Raw genomic sequence first — 24838 nt, 5'->3', positions numbered from 1 at the left:
GGGCGGGGCCAGGCTGGAGACAGACAAACAGGTAGATGACAGGCAGGAAGATAGCAGGCAGCGTATGATGGTGGGCGCACTTTGACCACGGTGATCAGGGAGGAGCAGCCCTGATTATCGTGGTCTATTTAGAGAGGGGATGCAGGAAGTGCAATGTTCAGGGTTTTTTTTTACAGTTTATAGGGGGGGCAGATTACACAGCACAAGTACTGTGCTGTATAATCTGCTTTAAGGGACCAGGATCTATATATTTTGTTGGGGGGGTTAACAAATGCTTTAAGATATGTTTTCTTGCTATCCTCCACAGGGCTGATTACCAAGGTCTCAACTTCAACTGTCTTGAACAAAGATGTAAATGCTTCTACTGTTGCTTCTGTCAAAGCGTCATCTGCACCACCAAAAAAAGAAGGTAAGTGACAATAAAAAACTAGATAGGAGGTAACATCCAATCTATGAAGAATTATGGAATGTGTTCAAACTGTTCCATATGTCCAACCCTTCCCTGAACAAACTATAAAAATTATGCAGTTTTATTTAAATGTAATGGTCAGTAAGTCAGGACAGTTCTTCAAAGTTAAACATAAACTGTGGGCAAAATTCAAAAACTTCCCTCGCAGTGGGGATAATCCATGATTGCTTGACTATGTTTTTTTTTCTACAAAAATCCTAGTTCATCTCAATCCATGACCAAGAGAAACTTGGAGAATTAGGAATTTTAATTATCTTTTTATTCATTTCACGCATCACTATCACAAATAAAGCTGAACCCCAGGCTAAATACACAGCTGAAATGCAGCATGAGCACTGTTTCACCAGTCAACAAATTTATAAATCTGTGTAGCCAGTTCTCTAATCCAGTCACCTTTCTCAGGCTGATCCTTGATCCCGAACTTCCACTAAAGCTGCCACACAGCTTAATCAGGAATGTTGGTCAAAACATAACCACAGGCAGCCAATTGGGCAATCAATGAGCTACAGCCTACTGCTAAGGTCACTTTTCAGATCACTCTCCCATTCTATCAACCAGGGACGTGCTGTGAGGTCAGTGGCTGGTGAGGCACTGGCTAGTATCAGAGCCAGATACACACAGGTTACATATGCTGTGATGGCCACAATCGTTAGAGTGAGAGAAATAATTCTAGTACTAGACCTCCTCTGTAAATCTAATCATGTAACCTGTAAAAAAATGTAAAGCATCTCCCAAGGAGATTTATAAGTACTGATTTTAGAGTGTGACATGTTAGGTATCTATTTACTCGGTATAACATCATCTTCACATTATACAAAAAAATCTGGCTAATGTTAGTGTTGTTTTTTTTTATTACTCGGTATAACATCATCTTTCACATTATACAAAAAAATCTGGCTAATGTTAGTGTTGGCTTTTTTTATTACTCGGCATAACATCATCTTTCACATTATACAAATAAATCTGGCTAATGTTAGTCTTGGCTTTTTTTATTACTCGGCATAACATCATCTTTCACATTATACAAAAAAATCGGGCTGCGCAAATACCGTGTGACAAAAAAAGTTGCAACGACTACCATTTTATTCCTTAGGGTGTCTGCTAAAACAATATATATAATGTTTGGTTCTGAGTAATTTTCTAGCAAAAAAATGATGATTTTTACATGTAGGAGAGAAGTGTCAGAATTGGCCTGGGTGGCAAGGGGTTAATTACCATAAGTAAGTAATATACGAATAATTATTATATATTGTTTTTAAGGTAATTTACTAAGTTTTCAAAATCTGTGCTTAACGGACAAATCACTGAAGTTTGAAGTTATAACTTCTAACCAGTAATTTCACAGTAGATAATAAATTATTATGTTATAACATATAGCATATAAATATATGATTTAGCTTGAATATAACAAGACCTTTTCAACAGCAGCAGATTCTAATTCTCCCTCTTAACTGTGTGAGAAAAGCATGGGATTGTGGGTAAATCCTTTACACATAAGCACATGTTTTTTCCTTGTAGTTAAAGTGGTTGTAAACCCTTACAAACCACTTTGACCTACAGGTAAGCCTAGATTAAGGCTTACCTGTAGGTCCAAGAAATATCTCCCAAACCTATACGGTTTAGGAGATATTTTCCCGAAGACGGGCACCACTGTCTATGGCGCATGCGGCGCACAGGCGCACTGAGTGTGGCATCCTCGATAACGAAGATGCCGCGCAATGCCGCGTGTCTCGGCTTCCGTGCGCATCCGTGGGAGTGACGTCATCGCGGCTTCGCCGAATGACAGCGGCGGAGCTGCGAGACCCACCGAGAAGATGGACTACAGGGGACAGCGGTGACTTCGCTGGCTCCTGTGTTAGGTAAGTGACACATAATGGGCTACTATGCGATGCATAGTAGTCCATTATGCTTTGCCTTTGCAGGGAATGAAAGAGGAAGTAAACTCATCAGGGTTTACTTCCTCTTTAAGAGGTCTGGGCTGGAAGGGAACATGTGTATTTTATACGCATGCCCCTTCTATGACACTGCGGTGAGAGGCAACCCTCGAAGCTCAATTTTTTTTTAAATGTTCATGACAGGTTAGGCCCTGCCTCACCTGCCTTCCCTGACTTGCCCATCCCTGCTATCTACATATTACCTGATAGCACTGATACACTGCAATAGGGTCTGAGGCTATAGCTAGCCCTATCTCTTCCAGTCTCAGTGCTGTTGTGGAATGATTACAACATTTTTCTTTAATGTACACAAAACCACATTATTTTGTGTTTTATTAAGCCTAAAGTGGTTGTAAAGGCAGAATTTTTTTTTTATCTTAATGCATTCTATGCATTAAGATGAAAAAAGTCTTCTGTGTGCAGCAGCCCCCCTCAGCCCCCCTAATACTTACCTGAGCCCCATCTCATAAAATATTTTAGCAGGTCATACCAGAAGTTCATCAAAAAAAAAAAAAAAAAAAGCAAAACTTAGCCAATAAAATTAGCGTGGGTGGTGGAGGAGATCTTTTTTTAAGGCATTGTTGCCTTTTTAAAGGGCCCCAAAAAGTTACAAACATCCCTCATCAGCTGTCAGTGCCGAGGTTCAAAAAATGTACATTTTCACTGCTTTGGTGTGGTGGTATTCATCATTATATTTTTTCTCTTTGTAGAAAGAACTGTTCTGTTGGACAAGCTTATTTATTTTTTAAGTGGCATAAAGTCACCATTTATATACACAACTCCAAAAGGTTGAAATGATATGATAATGATATTATATCATTATTGATAGCATAATTTTTTAATGCCATATCTAAAATGGTTAAACATAGCAGATTTTTGAAAGATGCTAGTGTAATTTTATTTTTGTTTCAATCTGTGTTTTTGGTTTAACCAACTGACTTTAAGCACATACAGACACTAGATATATCACGCTGAAAAATGAGTAAATGGGAAAGGGCTTCTAAAAGAAAAGGACATGTGATAAGTTTGCATTGTTCTTTTTGATAGTACATTCCCCTAAGCTAATGGTACACTATTCTTTAAACAAGACAAATTTAAATTATATTCTGTAATAAATTATAGTAATTTGAATGAATCTACTGACGATATTTATTTTATTGATTATTCTTTTTTTTACTAGATGTTCCCAGTAGAGAAGCAAGTACAATGTCAAGTGGTGAAACACAAAAAACTGCAATAAATGACAAAAGTAAGCATCATCAAGGGCTGAGTTCTTCATTTGAATCTGTTACAATCCTGTCTCAAATTAATCATCTGACAGGGCAACTTTTTCACCACTAATAACTACCTGAGCCCCATTTCAAACCAGCGATACACACGAGTGCCTCGGCCCTCCGAGACTCTCCCTCCTGATTGGCTGAGACACAGCAGCAGTGCCATTGGCTTGCACTGCTGTCAATTCAAGTCAGTTAGCCAATAAGGAGAGAGAGGGGGCAGGGCTGAACTACAGCTCCATGTCTGAATGGACTCACAGAGCTGCGGCTCGACTCATGTGCCCCCATAGCAAGCTGCTTGCTATGGGGGCACTCAACAGGGGCGAGGAGCCAGGATCGCCAGTGAGGGTGAGGGACCCGAGCCATGAGCCTGTGAGGGACCCGAGCCATGAGCGCCAGCGAGGGACTCGAGAAGAGGAGGATCTGGGCTGCTCTGTGCAAAACCACTGCACAGAGCAGGTAAGTATAACATGTTTGTTATTTTCAAAGAAGAAAAACAAGACTTTAGTATCATTTTAATTCCAGGCATGCAGCTAAATATACGAATTAAATACATTTCCAGCCTGTCACTGGAGAGTAAAATGGAAAGCAGCAGACTGAATTACCTCACTCTCCTCTCCTCACATACAGTATCTGCATGCTCCTTGTTAGAACATGAGCATTAGAGCACAACTAACTTGCTCCTTTGGGCTGCTTCTCCCTCTTCTAATCTGCACTGCATTTCAAGTGGTTGTAAGAGGTAAAATCCGCAAATTCACACTGCTTGCATTAAAAAAAATAAATTTAACCTACCGGCCACGTCGGTGCCTCCCGGGCCTTTAAGAGGTTTAGAATGCCCGGAGGTGGGGTTTATGATCATGTGACTGCCTAGATTTGCTGTCACGGTGATCACTTGATCATAAATCACACCCTACCTCCCCCAAAAGCGTTACTTACTAACGATCGCGATCACTCACTGATGTTTAGTAGCTGGTGTTGATTGACCAGTGAACAGTCATTTCCCACTGCAGGGTGAAATAGTCTGTAGCTCCGTAATGGTAGGTTTCCACACTCCACTCTTTTGCCGTGTACACACGATCGCACATTCTGACAACAAAATCCATGGGATTTTTTCCGAGGGATGTTGGCTCAAACTTGTCTTGCATACACACGGTCACACAATGTTGTCGGAAATTCTGAATGTCACGAACGCGGTGACGTACGACGAGCCGAGAAAATTGAAGTTCATTAGCCAGTGTGGCTCTTCTGCTTGGTTCCGAGCATGTGTGGAACTTTGTGTGTCGGAATTGTGTACACAAGATCAGAATTTCCGACAATGGATTTTGTTGTCTGAAAATTTGAGATCCAGATCTAAAATTTTGTGTGTCGGAAATTCCGATGGAAAATATCCGATGGAGCCTACACATGGTCGGAATTTCCGACAACAAGCTCCCATTGAACATTTTCCGGCGGAAAATCTGACCGGGTGTATGGGGCATTAGAATTCCATATCCATATAGTGATCAGCAGGCAGGCATGTTTTGCAGAGCGCAATATTCTGTGGATCTGTAATGGATAATCCCAGCGATCCTCCACTCTTACCGATCAGTATCTCCAAGGAAGTGCAAATAGGTGGAAAAGAAGTGCAGCATAGCATAAAATCCTTTTTAAAATCCTTGCTTTAATAAAATCACAGTACACTTACATGTGGAGGTGTCTTCGGACATAGGTATAAAAGCATAGACACATATATGAGCTAGCTCAGGATCTGTCAATACCGCAAGCAGACACCCAATGTAGGGTGGTGACGATGATTTTTATAATTTAGGTTTATTTGTATTTAGAAGATTTTGTTTCTACACGTGGTTTTATTTGTTTTGGTATTTGTTGGGTTATATGTATATTTTGTTGTTTTATAATTTGTCATTATCACTACATGATCACTTATATTAGGTACTCGGATATAGAGATATCATTTTAAATTTATCGCACACTTGAGATCATCACATTGATCATTTAATATACACCTGAACATAGCGTTGTCATTTTTCTTTTTCTTTTTTTTTTTCTTTTTTTTTTATTGATGCCTGTGTAGGTTTTAGAGAGGTTTCTGTGTTATTTCCCACAACTTGTAACAGAAAGTAAGGGGGGGGGGGGGGGGGCTCTTGCAACAGGGACAAAGACAAAAATAAAAACTTGACAAAGGTTCTAATCCTTCATATACTCAAAAGACCAAGGACTCCATTTGGGTTCATGATCCAGTTTGAGAGATCAACTTCTTTTCTGATCAATTCTTACTTACAAAATATAAAGTTCTTCTAGTCATTTTACATACTACTACATAGATACCTATTAGTACATAAGTGAAAAGTAAATTAAACCTGACAAGTACATATTGTATGTAAGGAATGTTGTGTGTTTCTTGCAAAACATTATGGATTCCCGAATAAATATTATGTTACACTTTTTTTTTTTCAAAAGATCAAATTGTTACAGAAGCAACAACTTCAAGTATCCATGGTAAACAAGGTAAGCAAATACATCAATTTACGTGGGTTTAAAATTTCGGAAGAACTCCTTCCATAATTAATTTTGGGTTGAGCACTTGGCCAAAGTTTTTTGTCTTTTACTTCTATAACCATGCCCCAAATTGTCAAAGTGTTGACAAATTGAGCTTCTTTTTGCAGACAAGTTTATTGTGATGCCTGCAGAAATAAATATTTGAATGAATGAATGAATGAATGAATGAAATACTTATATAGCGCACAATGCGAACTGAATCGCCTCATGTATTCTATCATGGAGAGTCCGTTAGGAGGTCAGTGGTCATAAAATATTTTAGCAGGTCATACCAGAAGTTCATAAAAAAAAAAAGCAAAACTTAGCCAATAGGATTAGCGTGGGTGGTGGAGGAGATCTTTTTTGAAGGCATTGTTGCCTTTTTAAAGGGCCCCAAAAAGTTACAAACCTCCCTCATCAGCTGTCAGTGCTGAGGTTCAAAAAGTGTACATTTTCACTGCTTTGGTGTGGTGGTATTCATCATTATATTTTTTCTCTTTGTAGAAAAAACTGTTCAAATGAAATGACAAGCTAATTTATTTTTTAAGTAGCATAAAGTCACCATTTATATACACACCCCCAAAAGGTTGAAATGATATGATAATGATATTATATCATTATTGATAGCATAATTTTTTATGGCCAGATCTAAAATGGTTAAACATAGAAGATTTTCGAAAGATGCTAGTGTAATTTTATTTTTGTTTCAATCTGTGTTTTTGGTTTAACCAACTGACTTTAAGCACATACAGACACTAGATATATCACGCTGAAAAATGAGTAAATGGGTGGAAAAGGGCTTCTAAAAGAAAAGGACATGTGATAAGTTTGCATTGTTCTTTTTGATAGTACATTCCCCTAAGCTAATGGTACACTATTCTTTAAACAAGACAAATTTAAATTATATTCTGTAATAAATTATAGTAATGTGCATGAATTTACTGACAATATTTATTTTATTGCTTATTCTTTTTTTCACTAGATGTTCCCAGTAAAGAAGCAAGTACAATGCCAAGTGGTGAAACACAAAAAACTGCAATAAATGACAAAGGTAAGCATCATCTGAATACAAGGTCATGGATTAAAAGAGAAATGGATTTTGGGTAGACTACAGAGTCAGGGCTGAGTCCTTCATTTGAATCTGTTACAATCCTGTCTCAAATTCATCATCTGACAGGGCAACTTTTTCACCCCTAATAATTACCTGAGCCCCATCTCAAACCAGCGATGTACACAAGTGCCTCGGCCCTCCGAGACTCTCCCTCCTGATTGCCTGAGACACAGCAGCAGCACCATTGTCTGCTGCTGCTCTCAATCAAAGTCAGTTAGCCAATTAGGAGAGAGAGGAGGCAGGGCTGAACAACAGCTCCATGTCTGAATGGAAACACAGAGCTGCGGCTCGACTCATGTGCCCCTATAGCAAGCTGATTGCTATGGGGGCACTCAACAGGGGGGAGGAGCCAGGGTCCCGGTGAGGGACCCGAGAAGAGGAGGATCTGGGCTGCTCTGTGCAAAACCACTGCACAGAGCAGGTAAGTATAACATGTTTGTTCTTTTCAAAGAAGAAAAAACAAGACTTTCGTTTGTTTTAATTCCAGGCAAGCAGCTAAATATACGCATGAAATACATTTATGGGGGCTATTTAATTTATCAAAATATTCACCATTCAGTTCTGAGATTAAACAGCCCTGCCACATAGCATAGTCCTGTCTGGAAGGGCAGAGGGCATGATTTTTCTCTGCTGCATGTAAGTAACATTTACATGTTTTGACCCTGGCCCAGCCTGTCACTGGAGAGTAAAATGGAAAGCAGCAGACTGAATTACCTCACTCTCCTCTCCTCACATACAGTATCTGCATGCTCCTTGTTAGAACACGAGCATTAGAGCACAACTAACTTGTTCCTTTGGGTTGCTTCTTCCTCTTCTAGTCTGCACTACATTTCACGTGGTTGTAAGAGATAAAATCCACAAATTCACACTGCTTGCATTAAAAAAAATACATTTATATTTATTTGTATTTTTATATTTCTTTAACCACTTCCTGTCCTGTCAGTGTAGATAAATGGCCAGATAGAAGCTTTGCCAATGTGGGTGGACATACTGATACATCCTCTCGCATGGGCCACTCATGCATGCTCTTAGGAGAGCACATGCACTCATCTTTCCAGATTTTCCAAAAACTTTTAAAAGACTCACTATGCTTTTAGAAAACTCCTTGGAGTGTTCGCTTTCCAAAATAGGGTCATTTTGTGCTTGTTTACCCTGTCCTGGCACTTCAGAAGACTGAAGAAACATGATAGGTAGGTAGTCAGGAAATTATATGCGTAAACTATGCTCCTTGAAAACCCAATGGTGTTCCTTGGATTTTGGGCCCCTCTATGCATCCAGGCTGTAAAAAAGTTTCCCACATATGGTATCCCCATATTCGGAAGGTGTAGCAGAATGTGTTTTGGGGTGTAATTGTAGGTATGCCTGTGCTGTGTGTGAGAAAAAACTTGTTAAAATTACAACTTTTGGGAAAAAATTATTACATTTCATAATTTTCCAAAAAATTGTGACAAAAAAATTTCTAAAAAAAAAAATTTGTGAATACGGATTCATGGATCTGTAATGGATAATCCCAGCGATCCTCCACTCTTACTGATCAGTATCTCCAAGGAAGTGTAAATATATAGAAAAGAAGCATAAAATCCCCTTTAAAAACCTTGCTTTATTAAAATCACAGTACACTCACATGTGGAGGTGTCTTTGGACATAGATATAAAAGCATAGATACGGTACATATATGGCCCTCTCCGGATCTGTCAATACTGCAAGCAGGCACCCGCTGTAGCGTGGTGACGATAATTTTGATTTTATTTTTTTTGTTTTTAGATCTTGTTTCTACACGTATACACGTGGGTTTATTTGTTTTGGTATTTGATCGTTTACATGTATATTTTGTTGTTTTAGAATTTCTTTATACAGTATTTCACATGCCATTATCACTACATGATCACTTATACTGGGCACTAGGATATAGAGATATCATTGTAAATTGATCACACACTTGAGATCATCACATTGATCATTTAATATACACCTGAACATAGCGCTATAGTTTTTCACTTTTCTTTAATTGATGCCTGTGTAGGTTTTAAGACAGGTTTCTGTCTTACTTCCCACAACTCAGAACAGAAAGTAAGGGGGGCTCTCCCAACAGGGACAAAGACAAAAATAAAAACCTGACAAAGATTCTAATCCTTCGTGTACTCAAAAGAACAAGGACCCCATTTGGGTTCATGATCCAGTTTGAGAGATCAACTGCTCTTATGATCAATTCTTACTTACAAAATATAAAGTTCTGGTCATTTTACATACTACTACATAGGTACGTATTAGTACATACGTGAAGAAGGCTGGTAAATTAAACTTGACAAGTATATGTGAAGAATGTTGTGTGTTTCTTGCAAAACATTATGGATTCCTGAATAAATATTATTACGTTACTCTTTTTTTTTTTTTTCTTTTTTTTTTTTTACAAAACATCACCTTTTTGTTACAGAAGCAACAACTTCAAGTATTCATGGTAAACAAGGTAAGCAAATACATCAATTTATGTGGCTTTAAAATTTCAGAAGAACTCCTTCTAAAATGTATTTTGGGTTGAGCACTTGGCCAAAGTTTTGTCTTTTACTTCTATAACCATGCCTCAAATTGTCAAAGTTTTGACAAATTGAGCTTCTTCTTGCAGACAAGTTTATTGTGATGCCTGCAGAAATAAATATTTCTTGTATTCTATCATGGAGAGTCCATTAGGAGGTCAGTAGTGATAAAATATTTAGCAGGTCATACCAGAAGTTCATTAAAAAAAAGGGCAAAACTTAGCCAATAAGATTAGCGTGGGTGGTGGAGGAGATCTTTTTTAATGTCAATACATTTTTATTAGATTTTCCAAAGGGAGAATGTACAGAAAGAAAACAATCAATTATTGCTTTACAAGGACAATCACATATCTCGTTTAAGCTTGAACAATAATTGTAAAATTTACTTTGAATAACCCGCTGAGGCATTACCTCCGCCCCGGACACCCCAACTGGGTACTAATGTGTCGGGGACAGGAGGCAGCCCAAGCAGCCTTAACTTGTTAATATTAAGTGTCTTAATACAGAAATTAGAACAGCAACTAGAGTAGAATAATTATTGTTGCTAATGACTATTATAACCTGAGTGCTAGTTTATAATCAGTACCAAAGCATATATACATTAATCTAAGGCAAGCAGAAAAATGGAACAATAAACCCTGTATATTACTTAATACCCTTACCTAGCCTATAAGACGGCTAGTTTCAGGTATTACTTTGAGACCATTCGACCCAAGGGCTCCAACTGTTGTTGGTGGAAGCTAGTCTATTCATTGAGGATGCAAATATACATTTGTAAGAGCTATGCATGTGAACCAGAGATATAACTTCTTCTAGCTGTATTGGGTCTGCTGTTTTCCAGTGTCTAGTGATGGTGAGTCTTGCTGCTAACAGGATGTGACTAGTCACACAACGAAGTTGGGGGGGTACATGATCTATTCTTATGCTTAATAAGGCCAGTTGAGGTGATGCAGTTGAGGTGCATGAGATTCCCTACTTCTCCACAATTCCTCCAAAATGTGGGTGCTACCGATGAATTTTAGGCATGAATCTGGGTTGGAGTGATATACCATCTGATGTTTATTTTGAGAATCAATTCCCTAAGATTGGAGGCCCTAGTTGCTTCGTTACCAGATTTTATTGCTGTTGACCATTAGGAGGGGCTAAATGTTCTACCGATACCTCTTTCCCAATTATAGCATTGGGGGTAGTTTATTGAAGACGTTTTTAGCTTCTAAAAGGTTATAAAATATTGATATACCTTTAGAGTTTTTAGAATTGCTGGATAGGAATTTCCATATGTTTTCATGAACATATATTTGTAATCATGCATTACTAAATAAACAATGGGTTATCTGAGTGTAGTACATCGTTGAGGTATAAGTCTGATAAGTGTGTGATACCCACGGCTTTGCCACTTCCTTATGGGAAGATCTGGTATTAAGTGAGATATGGGCACCTGGACTCGAAGGGTCTTTCACCTTTGTAGGCCTTGGTGATACAGTAGTTAAACACTGCGACTGATGCATAGATGGTAGGGGAATATTTCAATTTATTGGGTTTCAGGTGGGGGTTGCTTAATAGCCAGACCCAAAGGTCATGGCCTGGAATTTGGGATGATTCCATATCTCTCCAAGGGCAAATTGCTTGGCTGGTAACCCAAAATTTGAGTTGTGATAATATGGATGCGTAATAGTAATCTTTGAAATTTATGTACCCTGCACCACCTACTAGCCTATGTTATGTTAGATTAGCTCTAGTACGCCTGACTGATTTTCTTAGCTTGCTCTGTAGTAATGCAAAGTAGGATGCGGGTACCGGAATGGGAAGGAACCTAAAGATATAGAGGAGCTGTGGCAATTTAAGCATCTTAAAAGTGGCCAGTCTGCCTGACCACGTGAACTAGGGTTTGGAGATTTTTACAAGACCTTTAGTGAGGTTATCAATAAATGGAGTATAGTTAGCTTGAAATAAGGAGGATGCTTGCTGTGTCAGTTTGATTCCTAGATAATCTATTGAATGTGCAGCCCATATATATGGATGTTGCCTACTTAAAGAAGATTGCAGTTTCAGTAATATTCCTATAGGGAGTATGAATGATTTAGTAGCAGTCACCTTGTAATAGGATATGTTGCTAAAGGTTTCAAGAGTAGCCCCTACCGAAGCCAGGGAAGAACTGGGACTGGACAAAATTAGTATGACGTCGTCAGCAAACAAATTCATTTTATGTTCTTGTGGACCGATTCTTAAACCATTAATTTCTTGTGTAGAACTGTTTTTTTCTGCTAGTGGCTCCGTCATTAAGTTGAAGATTAGAGGTGAGAGGGGGTACCCTTGTCTTGTACCATTTGTAATACTAAAGATTGTAGATAACATAGAGGAACAATAAACTTGAGCGGAAGGGCGGGAATATAATGCTAATATTGCCGATAGAATGTGGCCTTGAAATCCAAACTTCCTCAGGGTCTGATTTAAGTATCCCCAGTGGACCCTGTCGAATGCCTTCTCCACTAGTGATGGACGAACTTCCGGTGGCCGATAGTTCGCGAACCGTAACGTTCACGGCGGGCCCCATTGACTTCAATGGGAGGCGAACTTTGCAAACCTACAGATCAAATTTGCAGCCACAAAATAATTACTAGCTGTGCAAACATAGTCCCACCACATGGCCAATGACATAACACATGTATGAGGTGAATCTGGGATCGACAACTACAAGCATTCTTTTTTTATATGTGAAATTGTTGTAACAATTCAGGACTGTGGAGCACATGAAGGCAATGGAGGAGAGGGAAGGTCAGGGTAGGCAAAGAAGAGGGTGCAGGAGATGATCACCAGCAGCGTGACATACAGCAATGACACCTGCACTGTGATAGAGTGATCTGACACGAGCACCGTGATAGAGAGCACTGACATCAGCAGCGTGACATAAAGCACTCACACCAGCACCGTGATATACAACACTGACATCAGCAGCATGACATACAGCAATGACACCTGCACCGTGATAGAGTGATCTGACACCAGCACCGTGATAGAGAGCACTGACATAAGCAGCGTGACATAAAGCACTAACACCAGCACCGTGATATACAGCACTGACAGCAGCACCGTGATAGAGAGCACTGACATCAGCAGCGTGACATACAGCAATGACACCTGCACCGTGATAGAGTGATCTGACACCAGCACCATGATAGAGAGCACTGACATCAGCAGCGTGACATAAAGCACTAACACCAGCACCGTGATATACAGCACTGACAGAAGCACCGTGATAGAGAGCACTGACATCAGCAGCGTGACATACAGCAATGACACCTGCACCGTGATAGAGTGATCTGACAACAGCACCGTGATAGAGAGCACTGACATCAGCAGCGTGACATAAAGCACTAACACCAGCACCGTGATATACAGCACTGACAGCAGCACCATGATAGAGAGTACTGACATCAGCAGCGTGACATACAGCAATGACACCTGCACCGTGATAGAGTGATCTGACACCAGCACCGTGATAGAGAGCACTGACATCAGCAGTGTGACATAAAGTACTCACACCAGCACCGTGTTATACAGCACTGACACCAGCACCGTGATATACAGCACTGACACCTGCACCGTAAGCAGCCCCAGGAGGAAGTCAGCATAGCACAGGGATGGTGGGAGCCCCTCATAATAAGCATAGCACAGGGATGGTGGGAGCCCCTCATAATGAGCATAGCACAGGGATGGTGGGAGCCCCTCATAATGAGCATAGCACAGGGATGGTGGGAGCCCCTCATAATATGCACAGCAGAGGTACAGCCCCAGGAGGAAGTCAGCACAGCACAGGGATGGTGGGAGCCCCTCATAATAAGCAGCCCCAGGAGGATGTCAGCATAGCACAGGGATGGTGGGAGCCCCTCATAATAAGCAGCCCCAGGAGGAAGTCAGCACAGCACAGGGATGGTGGGAGCCCCTCATAATGAGCATAGCACAGGGATGGTGGGAGCCCCTCATAATATGCACAGCAGAGGTACAGCCCCAGGAGGAAGTCAGCACAGCACACGGATGGTGGGAGCCCCCCATAATAAGCAGCCCCAGTAGAAATATGACACCACTCAACCTCTTCAAACAGGAGGGTATGGGCATATAGTACGGTGTGCTTTTTTTGGACAAGGAAGTGAGCCAAATGAAGAAAGAAGGTCTGTGTGCTCGATTAAAAAAATTGTTTATAGACATATACATGGTCTACTGGTCACATGTGTTGAATTCCTCCGAGATCCATGCCTCATTAATTTTTAGAAATGTGAAGTAGTTAACACTGTCGTGAGCTAGGCGAGTACGCTTATCGGTCACGATACCCCCTGCTGCGCTGAACGTCCTTTCGGACAGGACACTGGACGAGGGGCAAGCCAACAGTTCGATTGCAAATTGAACAAGCTCTGGCCAGAGGTCAAGCCTGCCCACCCAGTAGTCCAGGGGTTTATCACTCCTCAGATGACAGTCTAGGCGTTCCCTGATGCTGGATCCGGATGACACCTGTCGATAGATCGGCTGAAAGAATGACCTCATATCCGAAGTCACCAACACATCTTCAAACCGGCCTCTTCTTGCAGGCGCTGTTGGATTGGTATCTGCAACTCCTTCTCTGGGAGTGGGAATTGCTCCTCTGCCAGCGCACGCAAAAGCAGAATGCAGCATTTCTCAAAGCAAGGCCTGGAAGTGCTCCATTCTGACAGCCCTCTGTGACAGCGGTAACATTTCCGCCATTTTGTGTTTGTACCGGGGGTCTAAGTACATAACCACCCAGTACTGGTCCTTGATCCTTATGCTTTTTATACGGGGGTCCCTATTAAAACACTGGAGCATGAAGGCCCCCATTTGCACTAAACTGGAAGCAGTGTGGTGGCCTGGCTCCTGCTCATCATCCAGGATAATGTCGTCCTCTTCATTCTCCTCTCCCCATCCACGCACAACAGGGATCCCAGAAAGGTTTAAAGCATGCTCTTCTTGCTCCTCCTCATCCGCCCCGGCACCATCCTCCTCTGACTCCTCTTCAGACTCCTGTTGTTGACTTATCTCAGATAGAGTAGCCCCCCCTGGGAATTCATCCAGCATTGCGACTTCCTCATCTTCCTGCTCCTCCGCAGCTTGATCAATGACACGACGCAATGCACGCTCCATAAAGAAGGCATAAGGTACCATGTCACTGATGGCGCCATGGCTGCGACTGACCAGTTTGGTGATCTCCTCAAATGGCCGCAGAAGTCTGCATGCGTCGCGCATGAGCAGCCACTGGCGCGGTGAAAAAAACCCCAGCTCCCCAGAACCTGTTCTGCCGCAGAGTTCATACAGATAGACGTTAACTGCACGTTTCTGCTGGAGCAGCCTATCAAGCATATAGAAGGTTGAGTTCCATCGCGTCGGGCAATCGCAAATAAGACGTCTGACCGGCAGATTGTGTCACCGCTGAATGTCAGCAAGGCGAGCCATGGCCGTGTAAGATCTTCTGAAATGGGCCGAGATTTTCCTTGTCTGCCGCAAGATTTCCTGGACCCCAGGGTATTTGACAACGAATCGCTGCACGACCAAGTTTAAGACGTGTGCCATGTATGGCACGTGCGTAATTTTGCCCTGTTTCAATGCGCTAAACAGATTGGCACCGTTGTCACACACCACCTTACCAACTGTCAAATTGAGCGGTGTTAGCCACTGATCTGCCTGTGAACGCAAAGCTGAAAGGAGTGCCGGGCCAGTGTGGCTCTTGGCTTCCAGGCACAACAGACGCAGCACGTCATGGCAACGTCTCACCTGGCATGTCGAATAGGTTCTGGGGAGCTTGGGCAGAGCAGCGGAAGAGACGCTAACAGCGGAAAAGGAGTAGTCAGCCGAGGAGGAGAGGGAGGAGGATGGAGTAGGAGGAGGAGGAGGAGGAGAAGAAGAGCCAGGCCTGCATGCAATCCGTGGCGGTAAAACCAAATCTATACAGGTGCCACGGGTTACATGCTTGACGGCCGTCAGAAGGTTCACCCAGTGGGCAGTAAAAGTGATATACCTTCCTTGCCCGTGTTTGCTAGACCACGTGTCTGTGGTCAGATGTATCTTGGCACCGACACTGTGTTCCAGAGATACATTCACTTGCCGCTGAACATGGCCATATAGCTCTGGGATGCCCTTCTCTGAGAAATACTTCCTTCCTGGGACCTTCCATTGTGGTGTTCCAATGGCCACAAATTTGCGAAAGGCCTCCGAGTTCACCAGTTTATATGGCAGTAGTTGGCGGGCTATCAGTTCTGACAAGCCAGCCGTCAACCATTGGGCAAGAGGGTTATACGGCGTCATCATTTTTTTACACTCGAACATTAGGCCCACGGAAGCCTGCCTTTTTGCACAAAAACTTGAGCTTGGCGTGATGGAGGGTGGAGTCGAGGACAAGTGAGGAGAGAGGAGAAGGAGAAGTAGAAGACGAGGCTGGACAGTGAGAGCCTGGAGTGTGGCTTTGTGTGTTCCGTTGCTCCCACTGGGCTCGGTGATGGCTGCTCATGTGCCTTCTTAAGGCGGTCGTCCCTAGGTGAGTGTTGGGCTTACTGCGACTAATGCGTTGACTGCAAAGATTGCAGATGGCAATGCTATTGTCAGCAGCGGACACGTTAAAAAAAGCCCACACTGCGGAGCCAAGTGCCCGTGTCCTGGGAGCGCCAGATGTGATCGTACATGGTCGATGACTCGCTCCTGATACATTTGCAGTCTGCTTTGTCCCTCCTGTGCAATGTAAGTTATTCCTGCTTCTCCTCCCTATCTGCTGGTCCATATCTCCCTCTGAAATCCCCTCCTCTTCCTCTCTTGTGGTCACCCACGTGACATCACTAGACACGTCATCATCGACGTCACCTTCCCCACCGCTATAAGTAGAGATCTCGCAGTAGGCAGCAACACCGGGGACCAACCTTCTCCTTGGGCTGATCTGGGTACTGTCGTCAGACTGCTGAGTGGCGGTTGTTGCTACCTCCTCTTCCTGATCCAATACCAAGAGTGGCTGCACATCAGAAATGTCTTGATATGGATCGGAAAATAATTCCTGTGACTCAAGCGGAAGGTATGTGGTGGTGGTGGTGTTGTTAGTGGTAGTGTCTTTGGGGGTGCACATAGCAGAGAGTGAAGAAGAGGGTGCAGATCGAGAGGATGAGGAGGGTGCAGAAGAGTAAGGCTGAGTGAGCCACTCAACCAAGTCTGGTGCGTCCTTTAAAGTAATTGAACGCACCTTCTGCAACTTCCCACTTTCACTCAAGCCTGTTGCTCCTGCCCTACCCCTACCACCCCTGCGGAAGGGCCTGCCTCTTCCTCTGCATGTCATTTTTTAAATGACCCTGTGACAAAACTCTCAGTCCCTATACTGATAAAGGACTACTGCAGCAGTAGGGCAGCAGTCAGCAGTAGTGCACCTCAACCCTATGTATTGTGGACCTATACCAGTCCTTAAGGAATAGCAGACTGTACCTCACTCAACCCTATGTACTGTAGTACCCTAGACCTTACCAGTCCTTATAAGGACTTTTGTGGAACAAGTAGGTTGTGAATGATTAGCAGACTGTACCTCAGTCCCTATACTGGTAAAGGACTACTGCAGCAGTAGGGCAGCAGTCAGCAGTAGTGCACCTCAACCCTATGCATTGTGGACCTATACCAGTCCTTAAGGAATAGCAGACTGTACCTCACTCAACCCTATGTACTGTAGTACCCTAGACCTTACCAATCCTTATAAGGACTTTTGTGGAACAAGTAGGTTGTGAATGATTAGCAGACTGTACCTCAGTCCCTATACCGATAAAGGACTACTGCAGCAGTAGGGCAGCAGTCAGCAGTAGTGCACCTCAACCCTATGTATTGTGGACCTATACCAGTCCTTAAGGAATAGCAGACTGTACCTCACTCAACCCTATGTACTGTAGTACCCTATACCTTACCAGTCCTTATAAGGACCTTTGTGGAACAAGTAGGTTGTGAATGATTAGCAGACTGTACCTCAGTCCCTATACTGATAAAGGACTACTGCAGCAGAAGGGCAGCAGTCAAGTATAATATTCTTTCTATATTTGGAAGAAAAAATATTATACGTGTACAAGCCTATTACCATACCAGTCCTGAAAAGAACCTTTGTGGACCTAATAGTAACAGCTACTGATTAAACCGACTGTCCCTCACTGCCTCACACACAGCTTCCTGCCTGTCCCTATTTAAACTGACAAAACAGAGGAACAATAACTTGAATGGCACTTTTGTGGACCTAATAGTAACAGCTAATGATTAAACTGACTGTCCCTGCAGCACACAGCGTCCTGTCCCTTTCTCTACACTGACAAAACACACTCAGGCTGCTGCAACAATGACTTGAATAGCAGTGCCTCAAACCTATATCCTGAACTACACCTAACACCTATACCATGATACCAGTCCTTAAAAGAACTTTTGTGGACCTAATAGTTAGCGATTTGGGTCACTGAAGTCTCTCCCTGCTCCACACAGCAACCTCTCCCTATAGTGACAGAAGAAAGAATGTAAAATGGCTGCCGGATCGGGTCTATTTATAAGTTAGGGGGAATGTCCAAGTGTCCATGTGCTGTAATGTCTCAATTGGCTGTCCTGTACCCCATGATAGATGTGTCATCATAGGTCAAAGTTCTTTTACACAGTAAACACTGAAGTCTTTTTGTAGTGTCGACTGGTCTGGCAAAGATAGATCGATGTGGGAATACGAGTTGTGGCATGGATAGAAAAATGTGTAATCAGGTTCCTCCACATGCTGACATCTCCAGACATCGAACAATCTTAATTTGGACATTGTTGGGTTTAAGGCAGGTTTGCCACGTTTGGGAGAGATGTGGAATCAATGTGGGGGTCCGGTGTGATATTAAAGTCACTGCACCACACAACTTTTTTATGTAGTTTGCGGATAAATCTCAGCTGGTGGATGTTGGGTGCATAAACTGATACAATAGTATATTGGGAGTTGTTGATAGTTCCTACAATTATAAGGTAGTGCCCTTCTGGATCCTTCATACAAGAATGTAGTTGAAAGGAAAGGGTATTCTTGAAGGCAATTAGGGTGCCTTTTTCTTTTTTGGGGCATTAGCCGTAAAGATGACAGGGACGTTCCTGTTATTACATGGAGGGGGATTGGCCTGGCAAAAGTGGGTTTCTTGGGCACATATAATATCACATTTAAATTGTGATGCTAGTTTCCAGAATGATGTCCTTTTGGCTGGATGGTTTAGGCCATTCGCATTAATCGACAGGATTTTTATGGTCATGTTGAGGGTGTAGCGAAAACAGAAAAAAGGTTAGTTATTGGTAGACTGAAGCGGTTCTTGGTACTTGGTTGAAACAGATATCTCAACTGTTGGATAGAAGACACTTTATAGTATGCTCTTTAAGTTCCTGAGTCAAGGATAGTAATCTTTATCAACTTAATATAGACGCTATGCGAAGCTAGTATAACTCAGAGCGTATGAAGAAGACAGAGAATATAACAAAGAACACGAAATAAAAACAAGTAAAACAAAAACTATAACAGTTCTAGGATAGCACCTAGATATCGCTTCCTATGAGTAGGCACAACCTGTGCCTAGGATTGCGAAGTTGGGGGAAAAAGAAAAGTTCACTTGACCGATTGTGAGCAGAAATCACGCTGCACCGCATTATGCGGACATCACTGTGTCTGCTAGGTGGCTTGACGGTTCCTGTTGGACCTTTGTGGCAATGGCTGATTTGGTTGCTCTGTTCAATTGCTGTGATCCATGGGAGTTGCTGCTTGTGTGTCAGGCATAATGCCCCAATTTTGTAAGAGGTTTAAACCATTTTGAACTATGGCCACTATGTACTTTGACTCATTATAGATAATGGCAATTTTTGCTGGTGCCACTCACTGATACTGGACGTGGTTATTGCGCAGGGCCTTGGTAATGGTGTTAAGTTGCCTGCAGCGGCTTAACATGTGCTGGGAAAGATCTGAAAAAATTTGCAGTTGGCCATAGGGGCCGGGTAGGGTGCCTAGTGCTCTTGCTTTCTGCATAAATTGCTCCTTGATATGATAGAAGTGAACCCGCAGAATTATGTCTCTAGGCACTGCCTCCGAGAGAAATTAGGGTTTAGGTAACCTGTGATTGCAGTCAATGACCAATTTGCTATTTTTTGCTTCGGCAAAATAATTTTGATTAGACTTTTGGCATATGAGGGTAAGTCTGCTGTTTGTACGGTTTGCGGTATGCCGCGGATTTTAACGTTATTGCGTTGTGACCTCTCCTCAATATCCGCTATTTTGTCTTTGATCCAAGTATTGTCGCGAGCTTGATCTTAAGTAGGGATGAGCCGAACACCCCCCCCGGTTCGGATCGCACCAGAACCTTCGAACGGACCGAAAATTCGTACGAACTTTAGAACCCCATTAAAGTCTATGGGACTCGAACGTTCGAAATCAAAAGTGCTAATTTTAAAGGCTAATATGCAAGATATTGTCCTAAAAAGGGTTTGGGGACCCGGCTCCTGCCCCAGGGGACATGGATCAATGGCAAATTTTTTTTTTAAAACCAAAGTTTTTTCGGGAGCACTGATTTTAATGACGATTAAAGTGAACAAAAAGTGAAATATTCCTTTAAATATCGTGCCTGGGGGGTGTCTATAGTATACCTGTGAAGTGGCACGTGTTTCCCATGTTTAGAACAGTCCCTGCACAAAATGACATTTAACAGGAAAAAAGTAATTTAAAACTGCTTGCGGTTTTAATGTAATGTCTGGTTCCGGCAATATGAATGAAAATCATTGAGAAAAATGGCATGGGTAGCCCCCCCGCCCATTACCAGCACCTTTGGGTCTAGTATGGATACTAAGGGGAACCCTGTACCCGAATTAAAAAAGGAAAGGCATGGGGCCCCCAGGCCCTATATACTAAGAACAGCAGTATACAGGCAGGGACTATGTAGGTTTGTTGTGTTAAGTAGAATATGTTTGTAATTTTGAACTGGTAAATTTTTAAAGTGTAGCTCCAGTCAAAAAATCTATTTTTAAGCTTTTTGGAAAACATAAGGAAGGGTTATCACCCCTGTATAATTTTTTTGCCGTCCTTATTTTTTCATTTCCCTTCCTGTTGTCTCCTTCCGTTTGCAAGTAGGAAACTTTTGTAAGTTGGATGTTTGAAAGTAGGGGCCTGCCCTATATGCTCTGCAGAAATGTGAGCCTAAGGTGTTGGTGTTGCCACAACACTGTAAGCCCTCAAAGTGACTCTTAGTGGGCGCTGGAGCACCCTGCTGTGAATGATTATATCAAGAATTGTAATTACATGCCATTGTTGAACAGTGGTAGAAAAATTGGGCCTTTGGTGGTTGTGATGGTGATGGTGGTGCTGGTGCCACAACACTGTATGTCCTCACAGTTACTCTTGGTTGGCGCAGGAACGGGCCCTGCTGTGAAATATTATATCAAGAATTGTAATTACATGCACCTGTTGAACAGGTGCTGAAAAATAGGGCCTTAGGCACTGGTGCTGGTGCCACGACACTGCAACCTCTCCCAGATACTCTAGTTGGAGTGCAGGAATGAGCCCTGATGCAAAGCATTACATCAAAAATTGTAATTACATGCCCCTGTTAAACAGGGGCTGAAAAATTGGGCCTTAGGCACTGGTGCTGGTGCCACGACACTGCAACCTATCCCATATACTCTAGCTGCAGTGCAGGAATGAGCCTCTGGTGACGTCACCCAGAACCAAACATGTTCTTCCAAGCTATCAGCAGGATCATTGAGGAGGAAGAGGATAGTCAGTCAACATAACAGGACAGTCACTTAGCATTAGCATAGGCAGTCTTGAAGGGATGTGACATTTCAAAAAAAAATTATTTGGTTACATCAGCTTCAGGTACTTGGTAGCTGGTGGTGATCCAAGACTGATTCATCTTTATGAAGGTCAGTCGATCAACCGAGTCGGTGGACAAGCGCACCCTGTGATCGGTTACAAAGCCTCCAGCAGCACTGAAGGTGCGTTCTGAAAGAACGCTGGATGCCTGACAGGCCAGTAGCTCAATTGCATACTGTGCAAGCTCTGGCCAGTGATCCATCCTCAAGACCCAGTAAGCCAGAGGATTTTCTGTGGGAAAGGTGTCCAAGTCTGACCTTGCCCCTAGGTATTCCTGCAGCATGTAAATCAGACGCTGGCGATGATTGCTGGAACTGATCATACCTTGGGGCTGCGGACTAAAAAATTGTCTGAACGCATCGGTCAGACGGCCACCTTCTCCACCGCTCCTTCTGTGACTGACCGAAGCCTCAGCAACACGTTGTCCAGGACCAAGAGTTTGTAACCTCCCAGTCTCTGGGAACGCGTTACACAGACCTTTCTGCAAGGCCTCCCAGAGATGTCTCATCCTCTACTCCCTCTGTGATGGCAAGATAAGGTCCGGAACCTTACTCTTGTACCGTGGATCAAGGAGAGTGGCCAGCCAGTAATGGTCCCTCTCCTTGATCCGAAGAATACAAGGATCCTTCCGCAGGCTTTGCAGGATCAGGGAGGCCATGCAGCATAGGTTAGCTGAGGCATTTGGTCCGGAGTCCTCTGGGTCACTAAGGACGACATGATCCGCAGCCACCTCCTCCCAGCCACGTACAAGTCCACAGGTTTCTTGGGACTGTAAATCATCCCTAAAAGACTGCTGATGCTGAGTGCCAGGCTCCACCTCCATGCTGACACAATCCTCCTCCTCTTCCTGTGTGATGGGTGGGACAGCAGGAACACTATCTAGATAGAGGGGGCCTTGAGAGGCAAGAAAGTCCTCCTCTTCCTGCCTCTGTTCTGCCTGGACATTGCCTTCCACATGCCAGTAGAGAGCCGGAATCGCCTTCCATGAGAAAAAGTGGCATTTGGGATCCTGCCACTGAGGAACCGCACATTGCAAAAACTCATGTAAAGGGGCCGAGTCTACCAACTGAAAGCCAGCAGTTGAAGTGCTAGCAATTTAGCCAAGCTATCATTCAACCGCTGGGCATGTGAATGGCTGGGAGTGAACTGCTTTCAACGGTCCAGCAGCTGGGGCAGGGAAATTTGCCTGGTACAATCAGACATCGGTGTTCTGCTAGCAGAGTGCCCGCAAGTACTTGGCTGTGACACACCTAATGCTACACCTTCATTCCTCTCAGTGCAGGTTTTAGAGAGGACTGAAGGTATAGTGGGGTTGGAGATCCCAGCTGATGAGGAGCAAGGAGAGGTCCGCTTTGTTCTTTGGTGTGGGTCTTTAAGGTACGCTTGCCAACCAGCTGCATGGCAGGTCAACATATGTCTGGTCAAGCATGTGGTGCCCAAGTGGCTGATGTTTTGGCCACGCGAGATACACTTGAGACATATGTTGCAAATAGCAGCGGTGCGATCTCATGCACTCGTCTCAAAAAAGGCCCACACCAAAGAACTTTTGGAATAACGCGCAGAGGCATCGCTCTGCACAGGCAGTGTGCTGCCCTTAAGCTGGCCCCCGGAGGGCATCCTGCCTCTTTGGAGATGTGCCTCCTCCTCCTCCTCTCTCCTATCAGATGCCTGTATTACAGAAACAGAACAACACCAGCAATAAGGGGTAGCTTCAGGTGTATACTGTGCAGGAGGCACACAACACCCACTTTAACTGCGGCAGATGCCTGTATTACAGAAACAGAACAACACCAGTAATAAGGGGTAGCTTCAGGTGTATACTGTGCAGGAGGCCCACAACACCCACTGTAAATGCTGCAGATGCCTGTATTACAGAAACAGAACAACACCAGCAATAAGGGGTAGGTTCAGGTGTACACTGTGCAGGAGGTACACAACACCCACTTTAACTGCTGCAGATGCCTGTAATACAGAAACAAAACAACACCAGCAACACCAGGCATCAACGTGGAAAGTCTATATACGTAGATTCCTCACCAATGGGTCTTAAAAGCTACAGAATACTTTTTGGATCAACATTTTCCCTTACTGGGTGCCCATAATGAGTTTGAAGTTGAACTATTGGAATTCATGTTAAACAATAATTATTTCCTATTCATGGGTAAACATTATCAACAGGTCAGGGACACGAGCATGGGAGCACCATGGGCCCTCCTATGCGTGTCTTCACTTGGGGTTTTGGGAGGAGGAGGTTGTTTATAATCCTCAATGTACCTCAGCCACTGTTTATTGTGGCTGAGGTACATCGATGACATCCGTATGATATGGGCAGGGTCATCTGAGCAACTGGAGGACTTTATGTCTCAATTAAATTTAAATTACAGGAACATTCATTTGATATTCACATATCATACTGAAACACTTTCTTTTCTGGATTTGCAATTAAGTAGACATATGGAGGGAATTGTAACCAGTACGTTTCGTAAGGAGACAGCTGCAAATACCCTCCTTCTGGCTCAGAGCCATCATCTGAAATCCCTCATTAATGGCATACTGACAGGACAGTTTCTTTACATTAGAAGAAACTGTTCTGAGGATAAACAGTTCCAAAGGGAGGCATGCGATTTATATCAGTGATTTAGACAGAGGATATTCACATTATACTCTCAAAAAAGCTAAACGAAGGGCGCAAATAAAACCGGAGGGATCTTCTAATTAAATCTAAGAAACCGCTACCACAGGCATTGGATACAGGGAAAAAGTATCCTGGGATCATCACTCGATTCGGCTCCCAGTGGGCAGAGGTACAGGAAATTTTGGCCAAAAACTGGCATATATTAAGATCTGCACCACTAATGGCTGATATAGTGGGTCCCAGATCTCTCTTCACTGTGAGAAGGGCTCGGAAATTAGGTGACTTACAAGAATAAAGGCTTACAAAAATAAAGGCCCCTCATGGAATGTATGCCTGCGGTCAATATAATATATGTAAAATCTACACTGGAAAGACCAAGCAACAACTCCGCGTAAGGATTGGTGAGCACATCAGTAGTATCAATAAAAAAGATGATGATCGTCCGATCCCTCTACATTTTGCAAAATTTCA

At 43.1% G+C, this 24838-nt stretch overlaps 1 protein-coding gene across 1 annotated transcript in view; it reads left to right on the top strand.

Annotated features, from left to right (window-relative positions):
* EMCN (endomucin) overlaps window positions 1–24838 on the top strand; it is a 214634-nt gene that overhangs the window by 139615 nt on the left and 50181 nt on the right. The window contains exons 5-9 of the mRNA XM_077476623.1: window positions 308–409; window positions 3584–3652; window positions 6138–6185; window positions 7198–7266; window positions 9761–9793. Of these exons, the coding sequence (XP_077332749.1) occupies window positions 308–409; window positions 3584–3652; window positions 6138–6185; window positions 7198–7266; window positions 9761–9793 (321 nt within the window). The remainder of the gene's footprint in view (window positions 1–307; window positions 410–3583; window positions 3653–6137; window positions 6186–7197; window positions 7267–9760; window positions 9794–24838) is intronic.

This window comes from Lithobates pipiens, unplaced genomic scaffold, assembly GCF_037356315.1.
Source record: "Lithobates pipiens isolate NorthernLeopardFrog02 unplaced genomic scaffold, aLitPip1_a1.2 Scaffold_13, whole genome shotgun sequence".
Lineage (NCBI taxonomy): Eukaryota > Metazoa > Chordata > Amphibia > Anura > Ranidae > Lithobates > Lithobates pipiens.
Note: the sequence above shows the minus strand (reverse complement) of the source record. Positions and strands in the feature narration are given on the sequence as shown.